This window comes from Pipra filicauda, unplaced genomic scaffold (genome assembly GCF_003945595.2).
Source record: "Pipra filicauda isolate LSUMZ 115617 unplaced genomic scaffold, ASM394559v2 scaffold312_size1046226_pilon, whole genome shotgun sequence".
NCBI lineage: Eukaryota > Metazoa > Chordata > Aves > Passeriformes > Pipridae > Pipra > Pipra filicauda.
The window spans coordinates 590,628-611,054 of record NW_024104435.1 but is presented as its reverse complement, the minus strand read 5'-3'; the positions used below and the strand labels follow the sequence as shown (position 1 = coordinate 611,054).

Sequence of the window (20,427 nt, the reverse complement as noted above, 5' to 3'; positions counted from 1 at the left end):
AAACATAATTGGATAAAATAGGCAAGTAATGAGTTGAGGGCAGCCCCAGTGTGTAATTTCTTGGGGTCAGTGGCAATGCATCAGCCTACACTGCATCTGGGTAAAGCCTAGAGGGCACGTAATGGGGTGTCACGAAATTGTATGAACACTGCCCTGCTGTTGAGATGTGTTGTTTCAGCCTTCTCCCACCAGCACTTTCAAGTGATGCAGCAGCAACTGCTGCACGTGCTTTTGATTTTTCCCAGGAGAGGGTAGAGAAAATGGCTCTTATTAGAAAAAAGAAGCCGTAATTGGGGCTAGCAGGGAGCCAGTGATGTGTGTAGGGTATGGTGCTCCCTCCCTGCCTGCCTGGGCTGTGCTCAGGGAAGCAGCAGCACTGGGGGAAGGTGTTCTCCCAGGGTCATGCTCTGTCCAGCCCTACAGGGCCGTCGCCTCTCACACAGGTCACTCTGCTTCAAGCAACCCAGCGGGCAGAAGGAAAACCTCTTCCTCAGGTGGAACCTGTGGCTCAGCCACAGGCAAGCAAGACCCAGTGAGCAACATCAGCATTCCTGCTGGAAGCAGGAGCATCATCTCTATGCTCACAGCGTTCGGTTTTATCGCTTACCTGCGCGCTGTCGCTGCTTGGGCTCCACCTGGGCAGTCATGTGTTGCTCCTCTGGGGGAAGCAGCAGCAGCTACCAAGCCAGATGCTTCCTAAATGCCTCCTGAGGCCCCTGCTGTCCAGCCCATTCCTCTTCTGAGACAGTGAGCACTGTGTGACGCTGCATAACTAAACTCCATCACAGCCTGGTTTATTGGGCATAATCGATTGACGAGTCTGGTTTAGCACCTCAGTTTCTGATGTTAATAAATAACAGTACCCTTCCCCTAGTGACAAGTGCTAATCAATGGATTACTGATAGCAGATCTTCTGATCTGCACCACAATGAGAACCATATAATTGGGCAAAAAAATTATATATACATGCAATTAAACACACAGTCAAGCACACACAGTGTCATCTGTCCTCCACACCAAATGCGCAGCAGCGCCGGGTGCTAAAATTTGCAATGAATTATTTATATGATGAATTATCCCTCTTTCCTCCCCTCCTAGAATATCCAATTGCCCGTTTCCATTTTTGTTTCGCAGAGATTTATTATTCAGGATTTATTCACTGGATATCTTACTAAACATTTCCTGCTCTTTCTCTCCATAACACGTAATAACACACATCTCGTTTCCTGGTAGCACCTATCCATCCGCTCCGACGGGGTCTCCCAGTGTGGTGACACCGTGAGCAGTGCCATTTTTACCCAGACAGTTTACAGTCCTCTTTGTGAACCAATTACAGATGTTCCAAATTTTGGATGTTTATTTTCTCACTGAAATCAAAACAGTTCCAGCCCCCAAGCGAACGATCCGCAGTTACAGGCAGAGATTGCGACTGCGCGTGAATGAATAATTTGGTTCTCATCAGTATTTAGTGCCATGTTGCTCAGTTCCCTGGAAGCCTTTGAGAGGGTGGGAGGAGAAGATGAATGCCCAGGGAGAAGTCATTTGGAGATTTGCTGATCTCCTGCCCCTTTAGTTTCTCAGTTTTGCCACACAAACATAAGGAACAGCACTTTACAGTCAAGGACTTCTTGCCCTGGGTGTTGCACCTCTCCATGCCTGAGACCTGTTCCTGTAAAGATTGTACAAACCTGAGTCATCTCTGGTTTCAGAGGGAGCACTTCAATACCAATTTGCTAGGTGCTGGGATGATACCTGGGATAGTCCCCTATTTAATGGTTGAAAGGAATCACCTACACAGGAGAATTTTCTGTATTTGAGGCTTTTGTTTATTTGGTATCCATTTAACTGGCTGCCCTAGTACCTTCCAGACATACAAGTAGCTTCCAGCATGTGAATCCCAAATCCGCCTCCTGTATCTGTGTTTAACGTTTTTTGTACCTTATAAATTGTTGAGAGTGGCAAGTCTAGTTGTGGAGGTGTTTTTTTAATGTGCCCCTGGCTGGGAGTCGCTCCGTGCTGAGCTTTAAATCACGACAGAGATTTACAGTTGCAATAGAGGTGGAGCTGCAGGCATCCAAAACGAGAGTTATCTGTGCAGTGTTCACATACCTCTGTAAATAATATCCCGGGGATGTCTTCCTGCTCCCCCTGAAATCACAAACAGTAATACCCCCTAAGAACAATAGCACTAAAGCTGTCCTCAGGTTGAAAATAATCGCTTTGCCTGTGTGTGAAGCGCAGCCTCGAGAGCTCTTTGGCTGGGTAGCAATATTTTACCTCTAATGACCTCAAACCCGAGCCAGCCATTTCTGCAGGCTCTACAAAATCCTGGTGTGCCATGAATCGGACCCGAAGGTAGCTGCCTGCCTTCACCTGAGCACATCCCTCTCTGCTGCCTCCTGCACACTCCGAAGGCTTGGGGAAAATCTGCTCGGAACGTACCGGGTTTTCTTTACTAATTTTGGCTTTCTTATTTAGTCAGATTCTCCCATTTTTGGATGATCGAACCTCTGCGCCTTCTGCATCAGAAAGAGGAGCCACGTGTATTTTGCTGAGATTATTTTGTTGAGGTGCTGCAGTTGGAACAATCCTCTGGAAAGGGAGAAGTCGGGATGCTGTGCGCCTACACCAGGTATTTTTTGGTTCCCCTTAAACATGCCTAATTTAATTCTAAACTTGTGCCTTTCCTCCCTTCCCCAAACTCCCACCCTTGAAACCTATTTGAAAACGATAAGGATAGTTGTAAAAGACATCAAAACAGGGACATGAAAACAGAAGGATAACTGGATAGTGGCTCCCGGGGGGCTCTTTTTCTTAATCCTGGGTTTCTTTTGGTGAACTTATGCTTTTGAGCAGCCCCTTGGGCAGAGTGCTCGCTGCCTTGCCTGGAGCGACCCGGCTGCTCTGTGAGTTGACAGAGTGGGAGGTAAGTGGCAGTAACTAATGGCAATTAGCAGAGGTCTGGACAGCTATGTGTCCCTGAAGACATGAGCTCCTCTGGGGATTGTGTCTTCACAAAGTGAAGCTGTTTGTCACCCTGCAGAAAGTGATAATCTGCATCCCTCCTCGCCGAGGATTTGCTGTAGGATTTGCTCAGCTGCCTTGCAAAAAAAAAAAAAAAAAAAAAGAAAAAAAAAAAAAAAGAAAAAAAGAGATTTTAATTTATTTTATTTGTGCTTCCCAAATCTGTTGAAGTAGTAAGGAAGGAATGATTACCTTCAGGGAAATCACCCATCAGCTGCTATCAGTAATAACTTGTTTAATGCTTATGTAGCACTTGACAGTTTTATGACTGATGTGCCAAAAAGGAAACAAAACCAGAGGGGTTTGTTTTTAAATGGCAAAGGATAGTTTCTGCTCCCAGGTAATTGTAAGAAAACTGCCCCTGACTCCCCAAACCTGAAAGCTGCCTCTGACAAAAACGTAATGAGGGAGAAGGTGAGAAGTTGAATGTAGAGCTTCAAGACCCGTTTGCTAAATTGCAGGAGGGTTTAATAAATCCCATTTCTCACGCATCCCTGACGGTCTCCCCAGCCCTCTCTCCCGCCTCCATCGCTGTCGGGATGTTCCGCAGCGCTCCCGCAGCCCCGACCCCTCCAAGCAGCGGCTGCGTGAAAAAGAGGAGTGGGAGAGCGCTGCGCGCCAGGCGGCCCCGCATTCCGCCGTCCCGGCTTGCGGGCAGGATACAACCCTCCAAGATGGATGTTTGAGTAGCCCCCGGCGGCGCGGCACAAAGCGCTGCGCGGCTCTGCCGGGGGGCTGCGGGCCGGGCTCCCCCCGGTGCCGGGGCTGCCCCCGGGCCCGCCCCTGCGCCGAGCGGTGTCGGGGCGGGGCGGCCGCGCCCCGGGGCACCCCCTGCCCGCCCGGCCCGGCCCGACCCGGCCGCAGCTGCGAGAGACGCGCCGGGCGCCGCCGCTCCGCGCCCCTCCGCCAAAACTTTTGCCGGCCGCCCCGCCGTTCCTCCCGGGAAGAGGAGGAGGAGGAGAAGCCGGGGCCGTGCCCTCGCCCCGGGCGGCGGCGGGTGCCCGGGGAGCTCCCGGCTCCTTTTCCCTGCGTTTTATTGTTTTTCTTCTTTCTTTTTTTTTTTTTTTTCCCCCCCTTTCCCCCGCTGGGAGGGGTGGAGAAGGGAAGGGGCTATAAAGCGCGAAGGGACGTGCGTGACACAGTCCCCGCTGCTGCAGCCCGTCCCCGCCGGAGCGGGGGGGGGTAGGTAAACACCCGCCCCCCGAAAAGAAAAAAGCCTCTCCCCTCCGCGGGAGGGACGGGACGGGACCGGACGCCGCAAGGTAAGGCACCGGCACCGGGCAGGCGAGCCCCCTCCGACTGCCGCCCGGGCGGGCGGGGGTCGCAGTGCCCCCACCCCGGTGCGGGACCCTTCGGCCAGAGCGGGACGCGGCCACCCCGGCGCCGTCCCTCCCGCTGCGGCGGCAGCGCCGAGCCCCGCGACCCGGCACCGCTCCGCCGCGGGATGCTGCCGGGGGGACCTCGGCGTCCTCCCGGGTCCCCGCCTCGCCTTGGAGCTTTGGGGTTTCCCCCCGCTTTTGCCCTCTTACAGCCGGCGGCGGCCGGTGCCCCACAACCCGGGCGGCTGCCGGGAACCCCCGGCTCGTCCTCGCTGCCGCTGGGCGGGTGTGTGCCAGGCAGGCAGAGGCTCCGGCTTCGCCAGCATCGTACGTTGTTTTCGGGGGAAAAAAAAGTGGCTACCAAAGAAAAAAAAAAAAAAAGTAGACAGAAGACTCAACGGTGGGATGTAAGTGCGGAGATTTGCTACGTGCAGCCCGGGTTGCGCTTTTATTTCGACAGCAGAGACAATGGCTACAAAGCGTTGTTTAATCACTTGCAGATATAACTTTTATGTATAAACCTTCACAGTTAAAGGCTGGCGCGGATTTTTGAAAAGCTGTGATTCTGTGACTTTTTTTTTTGGATGTATTTAACATTTGAGCAGTAATGTGCCCTGGTTCCTCAGATGGGTTAGCTTGGTGCCAGGGATGAGCGTGATCTTGTCTGTGCCATGCTGCCCAGGGCTGTTCTGGAAATCATCCCGGTGGACATCGACGTGGACTTAGGCAGCCTCTGCAAGGCTGGTTTCAGAGAGAGGATTGTGAAGCTTGTAGCTTCCCTTGGATTTTCCCTCCCCGCCAAAGGATCTGGTTAGCATCTAGTTACAATCGTTAATTAAAGCACTTAAATAGTGTCGCTGTTCTGGTGCCTTGACTGAGCTGCATGGGGCGAGCTAAGCGGGGCGGCGGGATCCCTGCCGTAAATACACGGATCTCCCTGGCCCGGCTGGCTGTTTGTGAGCAGATGTCAGGAGACATTCAGTAACACCGGTGTGGCACTGTGCTTCCACTGGAGCATCCTACCGTCAGGCAGTACTGGCAGCCCCATCTGGCACTGTCTTACGATGGGCTTCCAGCCTCGATGCACTGATTTCGTGCTTGGAGGAGATGATGGAGTTGTATCTGTGTAAAACTGGAAGAGGTGAGAGCGATTGGAGGGTGAATTCCTCCCTGGGTGGTTGACAGCGAGTGATTTATCACATTAGTGACCCTGGCAAGGCACTGCTGGCTTGTCCATAACCTGGTTTCCGTAAAAATAGCGCTCGGGTGTTAGACATCATCAGCACCCTTGGCTGGGCTGTAAGAGGGAGCAAGGGAAAAAACTTTGTGTTTCTGCTCAGCCTACTTTGAAAATCGCTGATTCTTAGCTATTTTAGGAATGGCATTTCAGATCGCTCCTTGTCGGGAATGCCTCATCCTGCCGGCCTCGCTCTCCTACCTCATAGTTAAACACATACGTACCTGGAAGAGGAGAGCTGCTGCAGTCAGCTTTCTAGTACCACTACAAATCTCTGTGAGTACCTAATGTCTAGAATTTAAAACCTATTAATAGTTGAAGGAGGAGAGGACTTTTTACGTTCTACTCTGACCATTAAAAATGTGATGAAGCTGAAATGTGCAGCAGTGCATCATGCGTGGGGACTGTGTGGGTGTATTCAGGCTCCTGTGCCTGTGTTTTGTCCTGTGGTGAGAAGAGAGATACCTTGTGTGCTTTCTGTGCCAGCAGAAAGAGCCCCTCTTCATTTTGAAAGGGCTTGGTAATACATCTGAAAAATTCCTTCTGCCTTGTCACCTTTTCGTGATGAGGTTGCGGGCGCGTCACACTTTGTGCCTGCACGGCCCTGCACAGAAACCCCATTGATGTTTCTGCCGTGTAGGGTGGGCACCTCAGCGTGTCATGGCAGCCCTGCTAGTGAGATGACACAACACACGTGGGGACATGCCATGCTCTGTGGCACCCCCGAGCAGAGCCAGCTGCTCCCTGGTGTGAGCCACACCTGGGAGGAGGTGGCACGCCTGTAACTTGCTGCTGGTGTTGCCGACCAGCGGGTCACCTCCCACCCCGGTCACCCCGGGGAAGGTCAGGGTTTGGTGATCGTATCACAGTTTCAGAGGGAATTTGAACACTGTGTGGGATGCTGATCCCACAGAGATTAATATGGGCCCCTTTATTTAATTGTAAGAAGGCTGTCACAGAGGTGAGGCAGAGCTGTGCAGGATCGCCCCGCACGCCTGTGTTGTTGTGGACGGCGACTTCGGAAACGCCGAGGAAAAGCTTTTAGGTTTCCCCCAATGTTTATAAATACAATATGGTGCAAACTGTCAAGCAAGCTGTTCAAAATCACATAGCGCCTGTGCTGCCTTCCCTGCTCGGCTCGAATGCCTTCACCACGTACTCCGTGTTCATCTGACGCTTAAAGCTCCCGGCACACAGCTCCAGCCCATCTGCCACGGCTTTTCCAGCACCCCTCTCCAGCTCCTGTGAGCTGGGCTGGGGACACAGTTGGTGCTGTAGCTCCACCTTGGGAGTCCTGAGCATCCTTCAGTGCCACACTGCTCCTGGCCAGCTTGGCAAGAGCCTAAGCTGCCCCTGGAGCATCCTGGCTCATACATCCAAACTGCACGTATGGGCAGAAACACCGTCTTTGAGTCCCCTTCGTCCTCCTTAGAAGGTTTGCCTACCTTAGAAGTTCCCTGAAAATGAAGGGGTAAAGCCCTTCCTGGTAGCTCCAGCCATGCTGTGGCCTTCTGCTCCCTGTCCCGTGCCTTCAGTAGGGCTGGATTGAGCCTGTTTGCCGGATGTTTCACTCTGAAGTGTGCCAGGGTCTTCTGCCTTAATATATATAAAAAGACAAGATGTTTATTAAACTCAGACCCTGCTTTTTCTTCTACAATTTATATCCCAAGAGGCTGGTGATAAACAGTTTATTAAAAAGAAATCCTGATTTATTTCTGCAAATGGTTACATTTCAAGCTGGTACCGAACGGTTTTGTAGGAGACCACCTTTTATGCTTCCCGTGGCAGTTTAAAAGATTGCTAGAAAAATAATCCAGAATCTAAGTAGGTTTGGATAAAGGCAAGCCAGGACTGTACGTCAGGGTATGTGGTGCTTTTATGCAGCGAGGCGGCGGATTTTACCACAGAACATCTGGGTACTGGCTTCAGTTACAGCCCAGATTTTAGTGGGATAACAAGTCTTGTTTGGCTTCGCGTTCATTTTGAAGTCACTAAACTTTATGTGAATAATAAAACTGTAAGCCCATTACTTCACTATTTTCAAGGGGCTGTTTCAGCCCTCCTTCGGGGTCTCGCATCTTTCTAGAGCTGGTTTTATTTTGCCTTGCTAAGTGGGTATTTACCTTTTCAGCCCCTGGCCTGCTCTGGCAGGAGGCTGATTTACTAATTTGTACCAATGGACACACCAGGGACGGCGGGTTTCCATCCCACCCCGCAGAACGTGCACGTTTTCTGCATTAGGGGCAGCCTAATGAAAACTGCACATTCCTTGTGCAGAGCATTCAGAGGGGCTGATGTTGTTCATGTGGAGGACGACAGAGCTGCTCTGGGCTACCAGTTCAGCCACTTGTGAGAGCTAAAATAACAGGGGAGGTTTTGCTTTCTTTTCCTGTTTGATTATAAAATGCAGAGGAGAAGGGTGGACCTGACTGAAGGAGGGAAGGGCCTCCTCCTTCATGTAAGAAAACAAGTTTTGAAGCCCTTACGAAAGGGTGCATGAACTGGTGGGAATGCCCAGCTCCAGGGATGATAACCTCAGCTAATAACATAAATGTTTGGAATATAAGTTTTGTGTGAGAGTGTATTGACAGGCCATGAGACTGATGTTTTACCTTGCTTGCAGAGCACCTGGTGCGATACCAAATGCTGCTGGTATCACTGACTGTATGGGCAGGAATAAACTAGAAGAAGTCAGGATTATGTCAAATATCATAGGTAAGAACAGTGAGAAGGGACTTAAGTACTGCTTGAGCTCTGCTACATCACGAGTGGAGCAGTGAGTGAGTGAGCAATGCCTTGGAGAAAAGGCAGAGCGCAGAAGCCGCGTTCCCCACTCTGTTTTACATCGTGACTGAGATGTACTTCAACAAAAATCCTCATTAGATCAAGCAAGGATAGTTTCTGCCTGAGAAAACGACTCAAATAAGCCTAATGCTTATGGATGGATGGAAGGAGCTTTGAAGACCGAGGAGATGTTATGTTTGAAAACTTTAACAAGATGTCATTAGGAGAGGAAGTATTTGCCCTTAGATTGGGAAAGAGGTCAGGATAATAAATCATAACTCCAGGAGAATGTGCTTAAAGCTAGAAATACGTTAAGAGCAGGAGAGAGAGAGTAAATATTAAAAAGAAATTTGTTCTTTCAAAATTAGTTTTGTCATTTGCTGTATGCAAGGACACCCATGGAACAGGAGAAAGATAAATGTTAACATGGAGCTGTAACAGGAACCAGGCGAAAATCCCATGACTGTGTAGATGGCTTTGATTGCATCCCAGGGAGTGTGTCGGTCGTGCAGGACACATCAGAAACAGGCAGAGTGTGGTCTCAGTTCATATGTGAGGTAGCTGATACTCTGATTTCACCAAAAACGTGGTGGGGGACATTTTAGAGGGCGGGTTTTAAATGCCCTTCGAGTAATCAGCAACACGAGTTGTTTGAGAACCCAGCCCCAGTGCATGACTGTTTCAATGAACAAAAATATACCTGATTAACCAGAAGGATGCAGGCAAATCCTGTGCTGAGCATCTTTCAGTGGGCTCTGTCCTCCCACCTGGGCAGGTAATGGCAGCATGTGCAGCATTTCTCACAGATTTCTCCAGAGCACGCGGGGTTGTTCGGGTTTGGCCGTAACTGGGGCTGCTCTGGCTTCAGGGTAATTAAATTCAGTAGTTGCAGAGATGTTTGTTGCTGGTGTGACAGCTGAGATAAGAAGCAGTGGGTACTTACTGCGAGCACCTGGAAAACTGGAAACCAGAAGGCAATAATTTATCTTTCCTACTTCATTCCCCCCCTTGGTGGGTCCGGATATGAGGATATGAGCGCCCCTCCGGCGTGACCCTCGCACGCTCACAGCGGGACACACCTCCAAGGCCCACACCTCCCCTGGGACGTCCAGGGGAAAAGCATTGTTTGCCTAATTAAGCAAATTTATTTTTTATTATTATTATTATTTAAGAAAATGTAACTTTGAAGGGGTTGAAACTTTACTGGGGAGTGAGAAAAACGATGCTTTTCACCCTTCTCCCTTCTGACCTGCTCAGTACCAAAATTAGAGCAGTGCTAGACCAGCCACTGCTCCTGCTGCAAAGGGATCACAGGTTCTTCTCACACGTTTGCAGGGATGATTAAACAGGGTGGAAGGTTTTTACAAAGCAGCCAGAATATCGTGGAGAAACGAGCCTTCTCTCTCTCCTACTTGCTGCTTTGTTTAGGTGCAGCAGATTTGCTGCTAATTTGTTTATAGTCAAACAGTCTAAACGCGTCTCAGCCTTCTGAAACCCAGAAACCTGATGCAAATTAAGCAGTTTACGGATTGGGATGATGGTGGTGCGGGAAAGCCAAGTGTCTTGGAGCTGCCAGCTGGTCTCTGGATGTGAAGGAAAACATCAGTGAGCAGCGCTAACGGTTTCTAGTCCCCGTTCCTTCCCTTCCTTTGGCTACTAAATCTGTGTTTAATTCCCCAGGGGCTTTCTCTCCTGGGTAAGTATTACTTGAGTATGATTTGTAGGGCTAATAGGATCTCATCCTTATTTGGGGAAGACCCCAGGGGCGCTCTCAAACTGATTTTTCAGTAATGAGAAATAATGAATAAAAATCTAATAGTCCTAGGGGGTATTAAAGTTACAATTTTGCAGGGAAGATTTAATGTCAGTCGATTAAAACTTTTATAATCCTGTTATAGTACAATGGTTGGGAAAAAATAATACAAGGAAAAATAAGTAGGTTTTAAGACCCTCTCGCATCACGTGAACAAGTCTAACTTAATTTAATGTTTGAATTTTAAAGCAAGAGTCTGAGACGTCTCCTGCAAGTGTGTGATAGCAGAGTGGCAGGCTCAGGGAAAGAAATGTGCTGTGTTAATTTACAGAGTGCATTCTAATTCCCACTCATCTAAGAAAAAGCAGTTGCAAGGTGTTTATAAGAAAACCCAGGCAATTAGGCCTTTAACTCGAAAATGCATCTTAGTGAGATGCACTTTCAGTAGCCCAAAACACGCTCTGGCTTGACCTGTTGCTCATGGGGTTCATGACCAGTCCCACTTGGAACTATGGGCTTATCATGGCTTTCTCCAACCAGGGGCTGAGCAGACCCCAGCTTGTGGCCCTTGGTGAAAAAGCACCAAAGAGCAGATACTTTTTTGAATTTACAGCTTTTTGGGTTTTACAGTGAGGTAGTAACCGTGATGCTGAAATGACACTTTGTCTGTTAGCAGTAACTTTCACCCAAGATTGCTGTGGCCGCTTCCAGTCCCCAGTGAAGGGACACTCCCAGAAAAGGGTGCCCAGAAGGCAGTGCTGGATCCCGTGCCACAGCTCTCACCACGTTTACCCCCTTTGGGAAAGGAAGTGCCCTTGGCACGCATTTCAGTCATCTCTGAATGCAAAAATTCCTCTTTTTCCCCCCTTCTTCTCCCTTCTTTCCCCTGCTGTCAACTGAGGATGTATGGTTGCCATAAGAAGGCCTGAAGGTTTTGGGGCTGTTTGGATGTTCACTCACCCATGACAGTGTGACCTCCCCACCGTATGTGTTCCCCGGGCTTTTGTTGGCAGTAACCAGATGAAGGACTAACCTTTCGCCTGCCAGCCTGGACAAATAAACACTGGCCCAGCAGTGGAGTGGAGCTGAAACCAACCCTTTTGAAAAACAGATTTTTCACATCCCGTACCACAGCTCTGCAGTTGACCCTGGCAGGTTTGAAGCTCTGGCAGCACATCCCTTTGGAGCACTCATCTTTTTGCACTTGGGAAAGACTTTCCAGCTGGGTCATGCAGAGGTCCTCTGCTTAGAAAGCCAAAAAAGTGCTAGAAAGAAGGCTGAAGACTGGCAGCTCCCAAACAAGCTCCTGTCCTGCTTTGGTATGACGGGCTGCGGTGTCTTACAGCTCTCCAGACAGGTCTGTGTGTCAGCTCTGACCAAGGCTCACGTGTGGCAGCAATTCCAATGCTTGTGCCTCTCCACCTCCTGTCCATTTTGCCCTTTGGAGGCAAATCCTTGCTCAATCACATGGCTTCTTAGTGCTGGAGAGGTTGAGCGGTGCTGTGTGAGCAGCTGGGGGAGGCTGGGATTTTCTCTGGGGGCAGTGGGAAGTGAGCCGTGCTGGATCTCGGCGAGTCCTTGCTGCTGTAACTGTGGCTGAGATCTGCCAGCTCCAACACCCAGCGTGCTGGTAGAACTATGTAAATATCAATAGCTGCAGCACCGCATTTGATACTTTCCATTTCCAAACACTTGGCAAATGTTTACATATTTCCAGCAGCCCTTTTCCAACTAGGGAAAATGAGACACAGCATCTGTGAATTACGGGTGTATGTAACAAATCATTATGAGAGAGCACCTTAATGGTTCATTAAGGACTCGTAGGGCCTAATATTTCCTTTGCATACCTTGAAAGCTGAAGGCAGATAATATTAAAACTGAATTAAATTTTGGATAGTAAGTTCAATCAGAAAAATTTGGACTCTGATGATAATTAGGGAACGGGAAATTTTGGAGGATCGCCTACCAATGTAACATGTATTACTGTGGTCATAATTAATATGTGTTGGTCTCTCCTCCCAAGTAACAACTGATAGGATGAATGGAAACGGCCTCGAGTGGTGCCAGAGAAGGTTTATATTGGACAGCAGGAAAAATTTCTTCATGGAAAGGGTTGTCAAGCACTGGAACGAGCTGCCCAGGGCAGCGGTGAAGTCACCATCCCTGGGGGTATTTAAAAGATGTGTCAATGTGGTGCTAAGGGACGTGGCTTAAGTGGCAGTGCTGGGTTGGTGGTTGGACTCAATGATCTTAGGGGGCTTTTCCAACCTAATTCCCATATGGGTTAGACTCTGAATTCAGTGGAAAAAGTCATCATTCCTTTGAAGTCAACTGGGGAACTGGATTGCAGGATTCGGGTGTAACTGAAAGTGACTCAAGGATAAGACCGAAAAAACGTAAGAGAAAACAGAATAAATTGTATTTTCTCCTGTCCCATATTTAGTTAACTAGGAATGTTCCTGGACTGAAAAAACCCAGAATCCAACCTTACAGTTGCATTTGGTGCCAGATGCCTGCTATGGTCTCTGTTTGAGTTCCCATTGCTGTGTCTTTGCCCCAGGGTATCGACTGTTACTGCAGGGATTGGGGAATTGTCTCCTGGGCATGAGCACCATGGGTTGTTGCTGCTGCTGCCTTGCTCTGCTCTTCCAGCTGCCAGAGGGCTTTCTGGAGAGCTGCTGCTGCTGTGCTCCACACTGTTGCACAGACATTGCTGGCTGTTACTGGTGAGCCTGGGAGCGCTGAGAAATCCTCGGTGCTAAAACGGGAGGTATGGCAACATTGCAAGTGAGAATTTCTGAGTAGCTCTTGCAGGAAAACTGTGTGTGTAGGGGTGGGAGGTGGGTGTGAATACTAATGCCCTGGGGCTGGCTGTGGCTTGTAATCCTATGGATGTGTGTGGTGGTGTTCCTGACCCTGAGGAAAACTGCATATCTGATGGAAGCTCTGGGAATCAGCCTCTGTGCACTTAACAGGGTTTCAGAGTAGTCAGCAGTATTCCCTTTTTTAATCACCTACCAAAAAGTTGAAGGGAAGAAGTGTTCAAGTGATTCCAATGTGCTCATGGCGCAGCTTTCCACAAAGTGTGAGTGCTCTGGTTGTTGCTGGAGCTGCCTGAGGCTTGGCTTCCCCCTGCTCCTGCTCTGCAAGTCACTCTGGTGACCTGCAGCTCCCTGCCTCTCCCACAGCTCCCTGCCCTGCACCAGCCCCTTGTTTTCTCTACTTTATCCAACACCTTGTTGTCCATGAGCAGCCTCCAGGCGAGCGGTATTCCCCAGGCCCTAGGAATGGCTCAAACCACTTTAACTCCTCCGGTAGTTAATGCAGTAATGACTTTGGGTTTGTGTTTTAAGTTCTTTCCAAAAGCCCTTCTGATTTCCAGCTGTAAGCCCCGGCGGTGTGAGGATGCGACAGCGGGATGCACGGACACCACTTCTGTCCCTGCTCTTTGTCACGCCCTGACATTTCAGTCATCCCCGCCCCTCGTGGGTTTTGGCAAGGGCTCTTGCTCATAGTGTCGTTCTGAAGTATTCCAAAGAAGCAGTGGGAAACTCTGTCCCAAATCCCAATGTGCTGGTGTTGGTTGTAATTTGTAATTGTTCGTATGTTCCTCCCCGCTAATCCCCTTGCTGAAATTCATTACGGAGACAGAGCAACGTACACCCGGAGAGCTGTGCTGAAGGCGGAATGACTTGGCCGGGGAAAGTAGCTATTGTTTTATGATTAAAGGAAGGGATTATATTGGGATTTCCTTGAACAAGGAAAGTCTCTGCCCTACTTTTATTGCTTGTAACAAGGGGATAATAATTACTCTCCATTATAAAACACCTCCAGCTCTTGTGATGAAAGATTTGTGGTAGGGCTGCGTGGCATTCCGGGTTGGTTATCTTAAACAGCCTGGAGTTGTGCAAACTAAGATTTCTCTGCCTCGTTTCTCCAACTGGGGCTCGACCCCTGCGAGACTATGGAAAAGATTCCTCTGAGTCTGACATGAGATTTTCCTCTGGAAGAGCTGGGACCAGTGACCCGTCCCGTGACGCTTGCCCTCTCCAGGAGCAACATCCAGCCACTTAGAGGTTTGGGAGGGTGAGCAGGTATGACAGTAAGGACACAGGAGTGGCCAAGGGAAGTATAATTTGGGCAGGGGGAGGGCTGCCAGCTGGCTGCCACCCAGTGCTCCAGCACATCCCTTCTTCCCAAGCCGCTGCCATCCCTCGCAGGGACGGAACAACTGAGCATTGTACCAGAGGCTGCCGGGGACTGCTGTTTGTTTGCCTTTGACACTCCCTTGGGTCGAGGTGGCTGTGAAGGGGAGAAGTGCTGGTATGTGGTCTCCGACTGAAAAAAGGAAAACTATGAGGCATTTCCTCCAGTCTCCCAAATGGTATCTCCTGGCTCAGCTGGTGTTTGAAGCATCCAGCCACCATCAGCTCCAGGGTGACGATTTTGATGTAATCAGAGTTGGATCTGTTTCCACTAAAAGTGGAAAAACAAATAAGGCTCGGTTTAGAAACAAAATAGTCCATGTAAAATTTGATTTTTTGATACCGTATCTCCCTGAGTATGTTTGCTTTTCAACATGTCTAATTTGAGACAGCTCTGCATTTTACAATGATAGCCCTTTGGAGTTAACCTCTCCCCCAAGCTGTAGCTCCCTACCACTGTTGTTCATTAGCATTTGGTGGAAATGTACCCTTATTTCTTCATACCTTCTTATTTTCACGTGCTTGGATTTTTTTTTCCTATGCTACTGTGATTGCTTTGCTAAAACAATACTCCCAGCAAAGGAAAATTGTGGGTTGAATTGGAATTGCAAGAGGCAGTCAGTTAATCCACAGATTATTGACACGGTGGACCCTAAATGCTTCAAAGGCACCATTATAGTCCATCGTGTCCGTGCGGACTTAGGGAGCTTTAATCCACGGATTACAGGTCCATAAATGCTCCTGCCCTCCCAGTTACAGCTGGTCCTGCCAACGGGAGCTGCCATGTCAAGCTGGCTGTGGCACTTCACAAAAATATTTGCCTTTAAAATCCACAGAGACAGCGATACACCCCTGCGTCCCTGTCAGGGCTGCATTCCTTGTCCCGAGCTCCAGGAGAGCTCCCACAGCCCTGCCTGGCCCATGATTTCCCCCAGGCACGAGGCAGGACCAGACAACAAGTTTTCAAAAGTGCTGCTTTAAAAAAAAAAAAAAAACCACAAAAAAGCCCAAATGAAAAGCGTACCAAACGTTTTCCAGATCCTTCAGGGAACAGTGAGCATTAAATGGCAGCCCTTCACTTTTCCCCTCTGGTCTCCCCCTAAGCAAACAAAGGACGCAGCTCCCAGTAAATACTTTGGTTGCAAAGGCATTGTTTTTTCTTGTTTGCACTTTTAAAAATAACTAATTGTATTACAATCGAAATTGGTAGGTGCTTTTCAACCCCTCTGTTTCTCAGGTGATAACTGTGTGTGCTGAGGCGCGTGTATTTGTGTTATATATCGCTGGAAATGAAGTGTATAATGGAAAAGCTCACTGCCTCTTTACTTGCAGCATTCCTATAATAAGTCAAAGAAGTCACACAGTGCCCTTTTATTTCCAAAGCTGGACTTAAATGGTGTCAATAAATCTGCAGGCTTATTATGAGATGCAGCATGGGTAATGTAAACAGCAAAAAAAACCCAGCACCCCAGCACGCCAGAGTTTAAAAATAGGATGTAAGGAGGAAAAAAGTCAACCATCCGTATAATAAAAAAGAGAAGAAATGCAACACAAAAGCACTGTGTCAGGCAGTGCCTTGAAATTATCCTCACTAAATTACAGCCATGCACTTTCCACTCTCTGTAATTAAACATGAGGGTTTGGTTATTCCAGACGAATTTGCTTCAGGTAAACCCAGATCTTTTTTGTTTTGCTGTTGTAAATCCTTTACAGGTCTCTGTGAACTACAGACAGTGGAGGGGTAAAGCAAATGATTTCCACAGATCAAGGCAGTTGAAGATGACTGTCATGCATGTGGTGAATCCAGTACTCTTGCTCCCTTTTTATGGAGCGTGGGTATATTCAGGGACAGTCGTGCTTGGGGCAGTCAGAAAATACTGTAGTCTTGAGCAGTGAAATCAAAAATGGGGTGATTTAATCTTCCCCCGAGGCCTCCTGTTTCTGGCTTTGGTTGAGGATGTGCCCACCCCAGTGATCCTGCAGGCGGTGGGAAAAGCCTGTGAGGTGCTGCCACGGCTCTGGCTAATTTGTCCCTCCACTCAGAACCTGAGCCAGCTGCAAATCCCGTTATCCCCTCCTCTTCTGCTTATAATTGCAGTTTACCTAGAGATTTGCAGGCCTTTTGTGCAGATGACGTTTGTTATGCAGAGGTCTTAAAGGCAGGACAGAGGGCTGTGTAGGGCTTGTAGAGGTGGGATTTTGGAAAAGTCGGGTAAGGCTCACTGCCTGAGTGGAAATTTTTAAAAAATAGGAATTCATTGTAATCATCATAAACCCTGTGATCTGATTTAGCAATAACTTCCATGTGTATGTGCCTCTAACTGGAATTTATAAAATGTCCAGGCTGATTCTTTGTGGCAGAAGAAAAAAAACACAAGCCTCTGCCAAGGTGGTAAATTCTGAAGTGTTTAAAATAACTCATATCCCAATGTACAGCATGTATTTTTCATCATCTGTTGATCTACTTAGGTAAATACATCCAGGTTTATTAAGCAAACCTCTCCTGAGGTGTGGCTGTTGCTGCTGGAGTGTTTGTGTAGCCCAGGAGCTGCTCACCTGGAGACAGGACTGCTGCATTCCAGGTGAAAATCCAAGGAAACCCTGGCCACCTGCCCTGGGTTCCGTGTCCCAGTGGCCTACAGGCAACACCGGGTTGCCTTGTCCACTGGGAGAGGAGATGGGGACCCCCTGGATGCTCCCTGCTCACAGTCTGGCTCCCCAGAGTGATTCAGTCCGTGGGACTTTTCCCTCTGGAGCTAAAGCTCAGTTTAGAGAGAGAGTTTGGGAAAAAAGGGAGAGGTAAAGATGGGCCATTAGAGGGCACTTTTGCAATCCTGGAGAAGGAAAACGGTGCTTATTATTTCACTTAGGACTGTTTATTTTGGCACTCTCTTAAATTCAGTGATAAACAGCAGGCAAATCCCTCCAGTCAGCAGGAATATATCAATAAAATATTGACTCGGAGTTTAAAAGAAAAGAAAACAAGATGAACTTGTAGAAAAGGGAATAAAAGGCATTTAAGGAGGTGGCACAGTCTAGAGAGCAAAAAAAATCACACAACATATTTCACATAATTTGAATGGCTTAGCAGTGCAGTGCTTGGGCCTTAGCTTGTACCTGGCTTCTAAAAACAAATCCAAGGCAAGAAAATCATTTGATGGAAGTTTCTGTGGGCTTGGGGGTAGAGCAAGAATTCACAGGCTCACATCTAGCAAGTGCATTTTCTGAGGTATTTCCAGGTATTTCGGTATGGGATGGGCAGGGATCACAGAACTAACCTTGATGTGTCTCCTTGCAGTTACTTTTAAGCCAAAATGCTGTTACAATTAGATAAAGGAATCAGAGGCAAATTTGTACCTCACGGCTGCTCTGTGGTTGGTAATGGGGACAGAAACACTGTTTATGGGAGTTTTTTAAGCACATTAACTGGTGAAATTATTTAAGAAGTGAAGCTTAGCCTATAATCAGAATGGTTTATTTTAACAAAGGTTACATTGCAGTGGGACTGACTATGGGAATACACAAGGTTGCAGTTTCAGGGGGTTCACGTGGAGGACGCTGTCTGCAGAAAGCCTCAGAGTTTCTTACCTAACCAAATAATCTGCTCTAACTGTTGTGATTAAGTTGGAAAGAATTTCTTCCCTGTTGGCCAACGATAACACTCGAAAAATCAATAAACAGCATGTTAGAGCACACGAAACTCATCCTGCTTTGTGTGAGAGGAGGTTTCTGCTGACTCTGGTGACTCGAGTCAGCAAGTATTTTGGATCTTTGCTCCAAAAGGTCAAATGCCATTGAGTTTTCTGATAAGTATCAACACTTCAGTCTGAATTCGAGGAAATATGTCTGTTGCCATCAAAAGCTGGTTGGGATAAAATCTGACAAATGCTGGGAAAGCTAAATCTGGTTTTAAGTATAAGTAGCTCACCACTCGGGGGCTTGCAGGGGGCTCTCCCTGCCCACCTGGGACATGATGCTGGGAGAAGCTTTTGCTTTCATCTTCCCATGGTGTTCCACTCAGGGAGGGGAGGATCTGGCTGCAGATACAGGAATATGTGTCAGACCGGGGAGGGAGAAGGCTGAGGAGGGCATGAGTGAAAAGAGGGGAAGATAAAATTGCATCCTGTGAGGGAATGTTTGGGATGCGTCATTCGTGGCTTACGGATGCTTTGGAATTTGCTCCATGTTTTCTCTTCCCTCTTGCATCACCAGTTTCAATGGGAAAATAGATGGAGGGCAGGGATTGAGCTGGACAGCAGGAGCTGGAAAACACAGTAGAAAGCAGGGCAAGAATCATCTGAGATAACGGGGCCAGAGACAGTGGAGGGCAGGAGAGGGGAGTGTGTAGGAGGGGTGAGCTGAGGGGACCTGTGCATTGATGGAAGGAACAAGGAGCTTTATGTTTGCTATTTTTGCATAAAATATTAGAGAAGGGTCAAGTGTGTGTGTGTGTGTGTGTGGAAACCCCAATCTCAAGAGTAGATTTGATCTTAAAGTTAAAAAGAAAGGGTTTGTTATAAAGTCACAGTTACCTTACAGGAGCAGTGTTTGACTGCACATTCAGCCAAGGGACAAGATAAAACTGTTCCTGCCAGCTCAGCTTTTTACCATGTTTCTCCCCAAAGCCAGTGCTAACACAGTTGAGGTAAAGACCTAAACCTCCTTTGTTTCCCCCCCCTAATTTGAAAAAAATGTTATCATTTAGCAATTTAAACTTGATATACTCGTACCAAAAATGGACTGTTTCCCCCCCTACTCCCCCCATACCAGAACCATTATATACGAGATCATCTACTGTACTGAAAGGAGATTTCCAGCCTGTCCCACTGTATGTGTTCGGGTAGTCCTTACTGACCTACTTGTAGACATAATAATGAAAGGCTGAGATTATGAATTATTGTGCCTAATTTGTAAAGGATTCTCTGCTTTTGTGTTTTGCAATTCCCATCAGGCTTGAGGATTAAGCCCTGCTGAATTGCATGCTAATACCAATGTGCTTTGAATATGTGTGGGTTTATATCACATGTTTTCCTAATTCACTGTTTTTGTAAAGAACAACTTCCCTGGAAGTATTTAGTCTCCAAAGGATTGTTGGAAGCCCAAACGAAATCTCCTAAGGAGAGCGAGGCCGATGTCCCCTCCGTCTGCTCTGTGCTGGCTTTAGCTCCCAAGTCCAGCGAGCTCTGTCTCTGCTGTGGCAAAACATCAAGCTGTGGCTCTACCCAAGTATGTGGAAGGCTTTTGGTAGTGACAGGGAGAGATAAACATTTGAAAGCAGTGCATGGGCTTGCTTTCAGCTGCAGTTCAAGGTGGAAGGTGCCTGCAAAAGCTCATATGATGTTGTTACAGGAACGCCCACGTTTCAGCAGGGAATCAGCTGCACGTGGTGCCCCCTCCTGAGGTGGGATTCCCTGTCTTTGCTGTAGGATGCTCCTGCTGCACTGCCCGCTGCTGTTGCTGCTGCTGCCACTGGGCTCCAGGCCCCAGAAGTTCCCAACCAGGGATGAGGAGCTGTTCCAAATGCAGATCCGGGACAAAGCGTTTTTTCACGATACGTCCGTCATCCCGGATGGAGCGGAAATCAGCAGCTACCTGTTCCGAGACACCCCTAAAAGGTACCTCTGCCTGGCTCAGGGGAGGAGGTCGTACTTTGGAGATAGTAGCTCTGTTTGCTGAAATAAAAGTTGGACCCAAACCAGAGAAATACAAATGCCAGTGTTCTGTTTGGTGAAGTAACTAACTATGCGAGTTTCCATTCCAATCTGGCCTCCCCAGCTGAGGGCCTGTCCAATTTATTTGATTTCTGGGATAAGCCCAGAGCTCCCACAGACCACAGAATTTCCCTGAAGTGGGGCCACTAACCATGTCTGGAGGCAAAGGGAGAGGGAAGGAAATTAGAAACTACAGGCTTAGCCGACCACACTTGTCTCTCTTCATTATTTCATATTGAACTTTAAAGTAGCAGTGTAAGGCAGTCTGATCTGAACTCCCCACTTCCAGAAAAAACTGAGTTTAGACTGGGGAAGAACCTGAGGCTCCAAAGACTTCAAGGAAGAGCAGCATTGCCATCATATCACATTTCTCCTCCAGCCTTCATCCGTGAGA

The 20,427-nt window shown here is 48.2% G+C and overlaps 1 protein-coding gene across 2 annotated transcripts in view; it reads left to right on the top strand.

Moving 5' to 3' along the window:
• Positions 1 to 20,427, top strand: part of NDNF (neuron derived neurotrophic factor) — a 36,085-nt gene that overhangs the window by 12,166 nt on the left and 3,492 nt on the right. Inside the window, exons 5-6 of one of the 2 annotated variants that reach the window (XM_027741895.2) lie at positions 2,479 to 2,632; positions 19,749 to 19,937. In XM_027741895.2, the coding sequence (XP_027597696.1) occupies positions 2,613 to 2,632; positions 19,749 to 19,937 (209 nt within the window). In that variant the 5' untranslated portion in view covers positions 2,479 to 2,612. Of the gene's footprint in view, positions 1 to 2,478; positions 2,633 to 4,174; positions 4,287 to 19,748; positions 19,938 to 20,427 lie in introns of those variants that run through there. The other variant, XM_027741934.2, reaches the window with a different exon arrangement.